Below are 13,003 nucleotides of genomic sequence, written 5' to 3'. Positions count from 1 at the left end.
TACCACCATAAAAGAACCTATGGCTATGTCGTATGGAGGCAAAGAAAGAACCACCATCGAAGAATCGGCACCGACACCTGACATATAAAAATCTGGCACATTGGCCCATAATTGACTTATCAACTGGGCCACTAGGTCCACTACTAATGGTCCAGTAAACCATTTACAAGTCCTATCCATACTCCATATATCTCTAAAATAAACGCACAAATCTCCTCTCTCTCTCTCTCTCTCTCTCTCTCCCTCTTTGACTCTCTCTCTCTCTCTCTCTCTCTCTCTCTCAACCATGTCTGCCTCATCGGATTCAACAATTCTGAAAATAGGCATAGTAGGCTTTGGCCCCTTCGGCCAGTTTCTGGGAAAGACCATGATCAAACAAGGCCATATTCTAAGGGCAACTTCACGGTCAGATTACTCTGAACTCTGTGCCAACTTGGGTATTTCATTCTTCAGGTAAGGTTCATGTATGCAAATGCAAGTGTTCGTATACTACATGATATAAGTTATGTTTTAAAAGTCCTAGTTAGGCCAAGTATCTTCTTTTTGCTGTTGGCTATAGAATACAGTAGCACAAAGATTTTGATACATATTTCTAAGATTTTGCATTCAAAGATCAGATTTTTCAAAGGGAGCACCAACTATTTCTTTCTTTTTCTTTTTTCAGAACAAAAGGGAGAGAAAGGGATTGTGAATTTTTCTTCTTCTACTATATTGATTTTAGAATTTTTATTTAAACATAAATAACAGCCTTACACTTGTCTAACATGAATTTATCTAAGATAACATGCAAGAAAATGACCCTTCAAATGACATGAGTTAATACATATGAAATTACAACGTTTATAGGAAGCTACAAAAACGTTAAATTTTAACATCTGCTGCAAATCACTAATCTATTTATCTCAATCACTACTAATTTAATTTATTTTAAGAAATTTTAATTACTAAAGTTTCACAGAACATAGTTTAGTTTAAGTAAAACTTAATTACCAAAGTTTGAAGAAACTTAGAATATTAGTATGATTAAAACTAAAACCCATAACCTCAATTCTCCACAGACATAGTACTAGTATATACAGTAATATGTATAGACTACAGACAGTAGGGAATTCGGGGAATTCTTTACGAACTCCTTAGTTATGTGGAACATATGGAGTGAACAGAATAATAGAATCTTTGAAGGGGAGGAGCGTTCTATTATCGAGTTGAAGCGTGTTTTCCTTCTGTCGTTATTTGAATGGAGGACCACTTTGAGTGGTCATGCCATACCCTCTGTTTTGGATTTTGTAGATTCATGTATTTTTGGGGCTTTTGCTTTCCTTGTACACTCCGTGTACCAAGGAAGTTGTTTTCTCCTTGTTTTTATTTACCAATAAAGGAAAAAACATATTACGTATCCTATGCACTTTCAGGGAAGTAGGTGCATTTCTTGAAGCCGAAAATGATGTCATTCTGATCTGCACATCAATCCTATCTCTACAAGAGGTTCTCAAGTCAATGCCACTCCATCATCTGAAACGGCCAACACTTTTCGCCGACGTACTGTCAGTTAAAGAGCATCCAAGAAACGTGCTATTGCGAGTATACTTACACATTGATACCCGCTAACATTATTATCAAGATTCTTTCATACATTTGCTTACTTATGGTTAAACACGTTCACATATGTATTTGTGTTGAATAGGTACTGCCACAGGAGTCTGACGTGCTTTGCACTCACCCTATGTTTGGACCAGAGAGCGGGAAAGATGGGTGGAAGGGTCTAAACTTCATGTACGAGAAAGTTAGAATAAGAAATGAAGCTATCTGCTCAAACTTCCTCCAAATTTTTGAAAGCGAGGTAACTTCTAATAGTATTCAATACTCCTATTATCTCCTATTACTATTATCTCTTAAACCTCTTAAAAGTATTCAATACTGTAATTCTCCCTCTCCTTACATACATAAGAGACCCCCTTTATAAATTTAATTAATAGAATTCACTATATGTAAATGCCTGTGAAAAGTTTATAACTAGTGAAATTAATACGATACCTTATTGTCAAATGTTTTGTAGTGCTATTACATGACTCTCCCAACAGGGAGAACCATGATTTGAATCCTCCCTAAGTGACTTATCCATATACTAGTCATGAAGATATCCAGATAAGTGGGGACACGTTGGATGGTTATGGGATAATCACCAGTCAAAACCTGAATATCCTTTTATTTTTTGGGTCAGACAGTCAGAACTTGACTAGAGGGGAAAAAGACAGACATAGCCATATATGTCTTTATCGTTTTTCTTAAAATTATTATTACATGGACCACATATGGACCAAGCTAATGTTCCAATCCAATCCTGTCCAAAAAGTTTGTTATAGAAGACTCTAATCAGAAAGCAAACCCGTGCATAATCGCCCTTCCTTTTTCATCTTTTGTACCCAAAAATATCAGACACAAAAGGATGCAAAAGTCTTACAGATTTTATTTTATTATTTTAAAGAGTCTTAGACTTAGTTGCAGATTTTTTTTTTTTTTTTTTGGTGGTTTTGTTTAATTGTTTCAAAAGATGGTTTTGTCAGCCAAGGCGTCAAGTTCTAATAGTATTTTCTAACGACCAATACAATTGGGTAAGACCAAAACAAGTCTAAGTTAAGCTATTGCCTCTTCCCAATGTACTTCATCCCAACTTCACAACTATCCACTCTCATTTTTTAACAACTAGCCCAAACACTGCAGCTCTCTCTTAATGAAATATTCCGTGTTGAACTCTTGAATAACAACACCACATATCAGGGTTGCAGAATGCTCAAAATGTCTTGCGAAGAACACGATAAATTGGCTGCTAGAAGCCAGTTTTTAACCCACACCATTGGCAGGTAAGGCCACCTAATCACACTTGTAAAATTACTCAGAAAGGCCATCATGATAAAACTGAAGCTTCCAATTTGCAGGATTCTGTCAGAAATGGAGATCCAATCCACATCTATAAACACAAAGCGCTTTGAAACACTTGTTCAGTTGGTATGCTCAACCAGTTCTAGTTCCTGTAAATATTCTCTTCTTTCTTCCATCTTGTCAACTACAAAAAGTTAAAAAGGATATACAATAAAGAGACTAATGTTAAACTATACGCAGAAAGAGGGCACCATGAACGATAGTTTTGATCTGTTCAGTGGGTTATTTGTACATAATAGATTTGCCCAGCAAGAGGTATGGACCAGCTGCCTATGTTTTGAAAATGTCTTTAATAAAATTCCAAACACACACTAAGCTGATAAATTAACAGTTGACTCAATATGTCATGCAGCTACAAAACCTTGAACTTGCATTGCAGAAAGTTAAACAGAAGTTGATAGAGAAGATGAATGAGGAGAAGGATTTGAACGATTCTAAAAACGTGGAGTACTCTCGTTAAGAAAGATGTATTAATAGATATTGCTTCAAGCTATCTTCTTGTATTTGAAGGATAATCTAAACCTTTTTTTTTTTTTGGTATAAGTAATGTAATATTTTATAAATATTAAAAATAAAATAAAAAAGTCACCCAAGTATACAGGAAGTATACAAAAGGGGACCTTACAATCAATCACATAAATCTAGCAAATCAATAACAGATCAAAAGGATTGACATTCAATCCAACAAAGTTCTAAAGAAAAATAATTTGAGATCAGCCTCAATTCTCTTAGGTGGCGTTTGGTATGGGGTAATGTTTTAGGATTCCTAGGAATGTTTAAAGATTCCCATGTTTGGTTGCAAATTACGCTAGGGAATCAGATGCCAGGGGAATCCTTAAACCCCTCTCAGTGGGAATGTGGATTCCCTTTAAAACAGGTGGGAATCCAGATTCCCAAACTTAAAAGAAATTGTATTTTTTATAAATTGACAATTTTAACCCTTTTTCCTTATCATTTAAGCAATTAAGATAAACTATAAAACAAATTATCAATATCTTTTCTCTTGTCTTTATCTTTTCCTGCCAAAACAACATAAACAGGATAAATAAATCTGCTAATAGTTATTTTTGTATTATTCTTGTCATTTTGAAATGTTATATCACAGTTTTAATGAATGTGTTGCTAATTGATAGTTTATATAATATTTTTTATTTATCTATTTAGAGTAAGATATTTTTTTAAAGGACTAATTAATAGTTTATATATATATTTTTTCATTATTTATTTAAAAGAAGATTTTTTTTTTTTAATGGGCTTGGTACTTCACATTCAAATCTAAGGACAAAATAGGAAAAACAAATAATTCATTTAAGATTCTTGGGAATACACCAAACATTATCATCTCACATTCCTGGGAATCTCCCAATGAAACCAAACATAGGAATAGCTACATTCTTAGGAATGTGATTCCTAGGAATCACATTCCTGGGAATCTAGATGCCAGGAGTAATGTGGATTTCCCGTACCAAACGCCACATTAGTATCTTCAAAACACCAGTTGTTACTTTCCCTCTACAAACACCACATCAAACAATACAGGCAGCCATCCATGCTTGGCTAGTCTGATGACACCAATGAAGGATAATCTAAACCTTTGTCTGAGAATATTGAAGTTTTTAGAGAGAGAGAGAGAGGTAAGTTCTTTATTGTTGCAAATGGATTCACGTCTGGATAGAACCTGATACAACAGGTGGTAAAGATCCAAACCATAAAAGACTCAGTTACATATTTTGACAACAAAACAACTACCAAACTTAGTTCCCAAAAGTTTTGACACTAAGCTGTGGCATGGGCGGAGATACACTTTTCTATTTCGACCTATTTAATATTATCCCACAGATGTTGATGTTGAGATGCCTTGCTGTTATCCAAGCAACATATCTATACATGAATGTGCTCGAAATATGGAAATTAGTAGACACAAATTACTGAGGGCCATCACAATCAAAATAATAAATAATATACCGGCTGGAATTTATAATTCAGACAGCCAATGTACACTTACTCCTGCAATGTACCAACTTAAATACCGGATCGTTTTGGCCTGTATCGGCTGTTTCAGCTTGTTTCGATTGTTTTGGTCAGTACTGTATCATTTGTTTTTTCTTTTTTACTTAGTATATAATGAACAAATGAAACTTTGTGTTAGTGTATTTTATCTTTTTATTAATGTTGATTTAAGAATCTTAAATAATTTGTTTTGAATTGAGATTATATGAGTATATTTGTTTATATAATGATGAGTTAGCAAAAAGCAACTCCTATTTAATGCTCACAGGAAGGTGTCCTGCCCTGATATTTACCAAAATTGGAAGAATTATATTAAATCTACAGTCAGGTCATGGAAAAGATGTATAAAGCATAAAGACCATAATCTATTTCTCTCAGATCTCTCTACAGCAACTTTTAAAGAATGATACACAAATTAGTATGAAATTGAGAAGTCAGATTTCACCTGACACCTCATTGATTCTTGATTTCATCGACAGTGACTTCTTCTGTGTTTTTGCATCCCAATGCAGCATGACTAGGAAAATCTGGTATTTCATAAGAGGGCTGTCTATTCTTCTGAGCTTGCAGTCCAGTAAACCGTGCAAGATCAACCCATTGCTGCAGCATTAAAGTGAGAATATATTAAACCAATATTGAAAAAAAGAATTATTTATTCGGTAGGAAAGATACCACCGTTAAAATAACTGTGCAATGCACATTCTATCAGAAGCATGACCCCAACAACTCATTGCAAAATCAACAAAACTCATCAAAACTAAAAAATATAAATTCTTTTCCCCCCTGCTTTGGTCGTGTTATACTCTTAGTATTCTTCCCATGTACTTGGGTAGAACCCTTTCTCTTCTTTTAATAAATTTTTACTTATCAAAAAAAATATAGATTTATTGAGTTTACAAATGTTTTACATTAACAACAATGCATGGATATCTTCCTCACGGGCTTTCTTCTCTTGTGACAAGCATATGTACTCTAATAACATAAATTACATAATTTCATATACATAAAAATATGTGAAATTAAGTTTCTGTAATGGTTCTTACAAAGAATTATATGGCTATCCTAACTTCATATGATCCATCTAGAAAGGGAAGAAAATTTATGAAGTAAAACATAAATATAAAGAGTAGAATATATAGAATATTAGGATGATTCTAACCTGAGTTCCCCAGTAGGAGTTGACTGTCCTAACAAAAAACGAAAGCATATTTACAAGTAATATTTGAGAAGAAAACTCATCGGAAATCCGATGCTCCACTATCCCAGCTATAATCTGCATTACAATTCGTTCTGATGTTATTATCAAACTAAAACAGATACACAATTAAGATGCAAATATTTATATATTTTTAAGTGTCAGTTGCGTAAAGAGAGAGGGCTGTCTGCTAGTAAGTACTTTTTGATAACTTGGGAGCTTCATATTTGTTTCACAAACAGGCTAATGTGAAGCTGATACCAATAAAATAGGTTGCAGCATAAAAAATGACATCACTCAGATGACACTTGAAATACCATTGAACAAAAAACTATAGTGTTAGAAAGATGTAATGACAAAGGAAGTGGAAATGGTGCATATTTGAGGCTTTACAAAATTTTGAAATAATAAATCTATAGAAAGGGTTTGGTTTGTGTTGGGTTGGGTTGGGGGAGGGAAAATAATTAGGTACTCCCAGAGTACAATGACATGGTACTCCCTCCTCTCACACGAACGTTGGCTCCTACAATGAATTTAATTTTTAGAATTCACCATTAATGTGAGAGAAGGGAATACCATGTTGTTGTACTCTTGAATTACTTAATAATTACTCTTGGGAAAGGGGGAGAGGAAAAGAAATAGAAAAACATACCAACTCACACGAATTAATTTGAAAGGTAATATATTAAATATCCTTGATAATAATCATATGATGTGCCTTATATGACATCAAAATTCCAAAGAGATTAAAACAATAAATATTATGCAGTTACCTCTCAGAGTATGCAAGGCAAAATGCCATCCTTCATTACATTTAATAGTTTAAAGATGCATATCTATTATATCCATATCTATCTTTACTTCTTTTTTTCATGAATAATATCCATCTTTACTTCATCAATGATTGATTCAACAGAATCATCTCAGATAATTTCTTAGAACATATTTCTAATGTAATGATAATGTAGCAGGCCCTTCCCAATCAAAAGGAAGCCAGGTGTTTTTCAATGCCTTCAAAAAAACTGTCATTACTCTATATGTGTGTGTGTGTGTGTGAACTTTAGTTACACTTACGGAAAAAAAAGGATGTATCTTTACCATTAAATTATTTAAATGCAAAAAAGTTTTAATAACAATACTAAAATACAATTGATTAGTACAAGCATCTGAAATTAGTACTCTCTCTACCTGATAACGTAGATTTGCTGAAGTTCCAAGAAAGCATCCATAGACAACTGCTGTTTTGAGTATTGGCGATCTTTTAGTACGTTGATTAGCAACCAGCGCTGGATTGAGGAACCTACGAATTGCATATAAAACATTTGAGGCAGCCACAGCTCCAATACTGGAAATAAATCCTACACTAGCAAGTTTCAAACCACCAAAAAGCACTGATGCAACTCTATGACTGAGAATCCAGTTCTTCCCAGCAGGATTTTTTTGAAATGCATTATCAGGGATGGACCCAAGGAGACCTTGCAAAGCATCTATGCTATCAGGAACATTTATCTCATCAGCACGTGAAAGGAACGACAGGGTTGGAGCAGGAAGCCAAACCGTAAAAAAATCAACAACCGTTCCCCTGACAGTATCCGTAATGACATAGTCAAGCTCTTCAAAGAACTTTTCTTTACGCCTCTCATACTGTGCTAGAAGAGTAGTTGTTATAGAGATAGCTTCTTCTATAGCTAATCTATGCAAGAATTTAGGATCTGCCAACAATCTTTCCCTGAAACCCTGCATCAAGATGAGCTATGGTCAACTTGTGTGCCTATTCAGACTTTCCTTCTCTATTTCTTCATAACATCATAAGATTAAAAATTGGTATGGTCCAACAATGTACAAAATTTTAAAATAAAACATAGAGAAAATTTTCTTGATCAAATACCAAAGTAAAAGTTTCATGTTCACAAACTGAAATACCTGGAAACGATGAGTCAGTTCTGAAATAAGAGGATATTTCTCCAAATCAAAGAAGTTCTGTAGTACCTCCGGTGATACTAAACCAAGATCAAGTCCTTTTTGAAGGTCCTGAAAAGTATATCAACGATTCAACATTAAGGACTTCATAAGACAAATGAAATTCATTAGGGAGATGCACTTAATTAAAACATTCCTAAATTGCAAACCTAACAAGCCCACCACATTTTACAACTTCCTGCCATTATATCCAGAGTAGTTATATCCAAATACAACCACCATCACTGCCAAGCCTTAGTCCTAAATTTTTGGGGGAATTCATATAAGTAGCTACTACTGTTTTAAGTCAAATAATGTAGTGATTAAATTTAACATTAGCCATCAACCTATCAAATCATTAAAAAAAAAAAAAAAGTCAAATATTTATCTTACATTGTAAAACTCAACCTAGTTCCTCAATTCATGGAAACATGTACAAATAATATCTCTACACATATAGACTATTACAAGATGCCGTATCATTTAACACAGTATAGATTTTGGTTCACCATCAACACGAGCATAAAATATCAATTCCAACCCACCTTGTTGTCAAGAACAGGTTATTGTTTGAAGTAGAGAATTATCTGATTATTGGTTACTTTGACTTGCAACCAGAATAATCCATCTATCAAATTCAAAATACTAATTTGATTTTAAAAGGTAAATTACAACTGATTCAGCAACTGCTGTTTACAAAATTAACTCACTCAGTTGTTCAGATTGTCATTCTTTTTTTCGTTTCATATTTTCATATTGGTGTACATGCTATGATTCTCTTCAAGTTTCATGATAGCCAATTATTCATTTCATATTAAATATAAATACCACCTTGTGCACCCATGAATCTCAACAAGGTGACACCACTAAACAAGTCATAAAGAACTTCTATGATGACAATTATCTCAACTTGTGGAAGTCTCCAGAGGAACAGGTTGGTCCTCCAAAAATATTTTTGCTACAACTATTTGTGTACATTTATGGGAAACTTTTACTCATACCGATGTTACTAAAAATTGAAGAAGGAGAAGGCGGTATAATGTCAGCCATCTCCTCTGGAATGACACCCTAGAGTGCATCATCCCAGCTTTTCTACACCTCAACCTACCATAGATAGAAATTTAGAAGTTGCAATTGAATTTCAATAGAATTTCCGTGCCACCTTTTACTATAATTTGAGAAAAGACAAATAACTTGCAGATCTTCGATTTTAATAAACATAATATGTGCATGAGGAGACAAATGAAAAGGCCACAACTATTTAATCTGACTATTTGAGTACTGTAAAGTATTCATAGAAGTAAGAGTTTAAATAGATAAGGTTTGTCAACTAACCAGCCCACTCAAAAAGAGTTCAAATTCCTTTTTCTATACGATTCTTTGTCAATACTTAAGATACTTTTTGTGTTCATTATCATGAACATGAAGTAAATTTCTCTTTTTATAAATATTATTACTTATCAAAAAATAATAATTCAAATTACAGGACCTCAGATTCTAAATAGTACATCCAAAAAGAAAACAAATGTAAGAATCAACCAAGTCATGCAAATCAATAGAAGGCATCATTTTTCCATGAAAACCATTAAGAACTAACCTGTGGAAGGGCATCTCTCCTCCTGCCAGCTGCATTCATTACCCGAGCAATCTCAGCACGATCAAAACAATTTCTACTGCAGGGACTGGCGGCAGAATACCACAAGAAATCAGCAACCGGAACTTCTCCCTCTCTCCTTATTTGTTGCCTTTCAGGATCAAGTAATATAACCACTTGGTTTTTCTTGTGCAAATTTTTTGAAATTCTTGCTGGCAGCCCAGTCCCCCTTGATCCATACATAACATGGCTTGCACCCGTTACCACTACTAGCATGCCAGTGGCTCCTCCATCCACCATGGTTTGTAAAATGATCTGGGACATGCTATATTCCTCTACTACTCTTGCTTGTGCAGATAGGAATGAGCTTGGCCCAAAAGGAACAGATTGATTTGGAGAATTCATATCAATTGGTGATCTGCGTGAAATGGAAGTGAAGCCTGAAATGAAGCCCGAACCAGCTGGAGGGGCATATACTTTACGATCAGCCTTTGAAAGCCCATGAATTCCTTCCGCTTGGACAGTTCTTAAAACCTGTTAATATCAGAATAATTTACATGTTCTCCAAAGTTACTACATCAAGTCATGCATATGCTGAGAGAATAAAATGAAAGTAGTGAAAGAACTACGCCATAGTGGTAGATTATCAGACCCATGCCAGAAATAAGTCATGCACCATTCATAAACTGTCAAAAGCCAAAAAGACTATTAGAAGGTTTGCATTACTACTATGGTCCAACATCTTAAAAACTTACATAATAATGTATCATATCTTAAAACCAGGGCATACTCAAAATTAACTTGCTTGGAGAGATACTATAAGCAAATAAATTACTTTTTTTCTATGTGCATGTATCATCTGTTCCCTACACAAGACAGTATAAGGAACAACTTAGCAAGGTGCCTATTGATATATGTGAAAAAAATGCAGGAGTACCTTTAGTGGCGTACCACAAGCAACAAGCTGAACTCCATTATCACGACAATAGCTTAGAAGAGGCTGATACTCCTGCCAGCGTTGAGGCGGCCAATGTGATACATAAGATTTCAATGTTTCTCCATCCATTCTGCCATCATAAAGACCTTGACATAAGCAGCAGAGAAATGTGATAGACGAAGAATAAAAGGGAAGTACGCGTTAAAAACTATTCAAAATTTGCACAAACATCTTCATGTTCCACAACATAAAAGATACATTATCTACTCATACACTATGAAAGACAGACCCTTTTATGATATTACAGTAACAAATGCAGTGTGTTAGCAGTTAGCAACTAGCACTTTGCTTTTTTCTAGGGTCCATGGGATATTATCACTTCAATTCCGAGTTCTCAATGCCTTCGATTGGCTAGAGGCGAGTCCAAAGGGTAATTCCTTAGACAAGTTCCCTACATCATCAAAAAAAATTACCACTTCAATTCTGAGTAGTAAGTCACAATTATTGGTTTTTTGTATCATTACCTTATTTACCTATTTACTTTAGCTGTCAGAATTATACGAGAATTAAACAACTCGAGAATACTTCTTAGAGCCTATAAGCCATCAAAACTGAGTTTAGGATCTTCAATTTTACGTGTCGCAGTTCTAACATAACCTTGTGGAGTCCTAACCATTCATTGAAATGCTTCTAAATTAAAGTGAAATTCTCAAGCTTCTTAACTAGTAATAACTAAACTAATACATTCAAATTTACAAGGAATTTGATTTATTTTAAAGAAAAAGAAAAAGAAAAAGAAAGAAAACCTTTTATCCATGTACTGATTGAGTTGGTCCTGAAGATCACAAGGAAAAGCCTCAAGAGCCAAAGAAATTGACCTATCAGACTCATCGCACCGTTTCCTCAAGTTCTTAACGATCTCGAGCTCCAATTCCTTATCGTCCCGAACAGGCACGTGCTCCGCTTCCCCTAAATACACGACCCTCGCGTTCAACAACTTCTCCCACACCTTCCTCTTGTCTTTCCCCACCGCCATTGGCTCTCCGATCACCGCCGCGTCGTAAATCCTCGAAACCACCGCATCATCCTCCGCCGCAGATTTCGCTCTCTCCGGCTCCTTCATCGCAAGAAGATTAGGCGGATTCTCCTCCGCACCCGCCACCGCAGATCGGAGAGCGTATGCGCCGGCGGTGAGGACCGGAGCCAGTAAGACATGCCGTCTCGTCGTGTGCGCGCTGGCGGAGAGTTTTACTACGTGGCGGCGGTTCCCGGCGGGGATTCGCCGGAAAACGCGCCGCCGGAGAGTAGAGGAACCGGTTATGTGCAGTGGTAGTGGTGGTGATAGTGGAGTGTCCAAGTCAATGTGTGTGTGGTGGGGTTTCATTTTTCGCGGGAATACAATGTTTGAGCTGTCAGTGACACATGGCTAACACAGAGAGTCGGAGAGATAAAAAAGAGTAGTAGTACTATTCTTCAGCTTTGGATGAGTTTTGTGTCACTGTGTTTAACTACGTGTTTGTTTTGGTGGCCTTACGTGTTTGGAATTTTTTGGCGCCACATAAATTGGTAAAATACGTGTAGATTTGATCCGATTGTTTTGTTTTTTGGCTTGAAGTAAACAAAAATCACAAACGAGTTTGGATTGGATGTTTGAACAATAAAAGTACAAGCACGTGAGCATTCATACAAGCTCAAAGATTTCGGTTTTTTTATAATATGAATCTACTTTTTATGTTTTACGAATTCACTTTTTAAAATATTTTATATTATATTTTATTAAAATATTAATTTAAAAAAAAAAAAAAAAAGTTATCTTTCATCAAACACAATAATTATCATCCACTCTTTTCCTTCATCCACAAAATACATAAATAAATAAAACTAAATGAATAATTAGTAGTGTTACTATTAGTATAAATTTACAGAGTTATTACTTACCGTCATAATCATATATTTTTACACAATTTTGTATGGATGTATAATTTCTAAATTTAGTTGATTAAAATGTGATACTTTTTTTTTTGAAAAACAAAATGTGATACTTCTTATGTTATACAAACATTGATACGAGTGGTTTAACACACGAAATTAAACAAAGAAACAGCCAAAACTCAAAACAAAATGATTAGCCTAAACTATACATTATTGTTCTCTTAAGATCTGTTTGAAATCCGCTTATTTTGCTAAAAGTACTATAGATAAAAGTAAAAATTAACTAAAATAGTACAATGGAACCCATAAATAGTATCAAAAAATGCAATAAAACCCATAAATAATAGCAAAAATAAACTTAATAGTAGAATAAGTTGTCAAAAATAATCCACACAAAATAGACAGTAAAAGAAAAAAGAAAAAAACAAAACAAAAA

General features: G+C 34.6%; 2 protein-coding genes across 5 annotated transcripts; one reads left to right on the top strand and one right to left on the bottom strand.

Moving 5' to 3' along the window:
• The first annotated feature begins 222 nt into the window (after window positions 1-222).
• On the top strand, window positions 223-3,571 carry LOC142639084 (arogenate dehydrogenase 1, chloroplastic-like). The gene is made up of 7 exons (XM_075813184.1): window positions 223-453; window positions 1,413-1,581; window positions 1,685-1,840; window positions 2,779-2,861; window positions 2,937-3,006; window positions 3,121-3,195; window positions 3,293-3,571. The coding sequence occupies exons 1-7, from the start codon at window positions 287-289 to the stop codon at window positions 3,398-3,400; spliced, it is 828 nt and encodes a 275-aa protein (XP_075669299.1). The 5' UTR covers window positions 223-286; the 3' UTR covers window positions 3,401-3,571.
• On the bottom strand, window positions 2,932-12,104 carry LOC142639080 (protein RETICULATA-RELATED 5, chloroplastic-like). 4 transcript variants are annotated; one of them, XM_075813175.1, is made up of 8 exons: window positions 11,442-12,104; window positions 10,636-10,765; window positions 9,702-10,232; window positions 8,069-8,176; window positions 7,334-7,882; window positions 6,110-6,223; window positions 5,396-5,550; window positions 2,932-3,064 (listed from the first exon to the last, which is right to left on the bottom strand). In XM_075813175.1, exons 1-7 carry the CDS (start codon window positions 12,017-12,019, stop codon window positions 5,404-5,406), a joined length of 2,157 nt encoding a protein of 718 aa, XP_075669290.1. In that variant the 5' UTR covers window positions 12,020-12,104; the 3' UTR covers window positions 2,932-3,064; window positions 5,396-5,403. The 4 variants fall into 4 exon arrangements, with proteins under 4 accessions (XP_075669290.1, XP_075669293.1, XP_075669291.1 ...); XM_075813178.1 differs by lacking the exon at window positions 2,932-3,064 and adding an exon at window positions 4,492-4,502; XM_075813176.1 differs by lacking the exon at window positions 2,932-3,064 and adding an exon at window positions 4,519-4,618.
• Window positions 12,105-13,003: the final 899 nt, after the last annotated feature.

This window comes from Castanea sativa, chromosome 6, assembly GCF_040712315.1.
Source record: "Castanea sativa cultivar Marrone di Chiusa Pesio chromosome 6, ASM4071231v1".
NCBI lineage: Eukaryota > Viridiplantae > Streptophyta > Magnoliopsida > Fagales > Fagaceae > Castanea > Castanea sativa.
The sequence above is the reverse complement of the archived record's forward strand: the minus strand, read 5'-3'. Positions and strand labels throughout refer to the sequence as shown.

Excerpts from the sequence above, each read along its gene's own strand:
- LOC142639084 (XM_075813184.1), top strand. The coding sequence starts at position 287 with ATGTCTGCCTCATCGGATTCAACAATTCTGAAAATAGGCATAGTAGGC. Across the intron at positions 1,841-2,778 it reads TCCAAATTTTTGAAAGCGAG|GGTTGCAGAATGCTCAAAAT; the intron begins GTAACTTCTAAT and ends ACCACATATCAG. Across the intron at positions 3,007-3,120 it reads TTGAAACACTTGTTCAGTTG|AAAGAGGGCACCATGAACGA; the intron begins GTATGCTCAACC and ends AACTATACGCAG.
- LOC142639080 (XM_075813175.1), bottom strand. The coding sequence starts at position 12,019 with ATGAAACCCCACCACACACACATTGACTTGGACACTCCACTATCACCA. Across the intron at positions 10,766-11,441 it reads AATCAGTACATGGATAAAAG|AATGGATGGAGAAACATTGA; the intron begins GTTTTCTTTCTT and ends TTATGATGGCAG. Across the intron at positions 10,233-10,635 it reads CTTGTGGTACGCCACTAAAG|GTTTTAAGAACTGTCCAAGC; the intron begins GTACTCCTGCAT and ends TGATATTAACAG.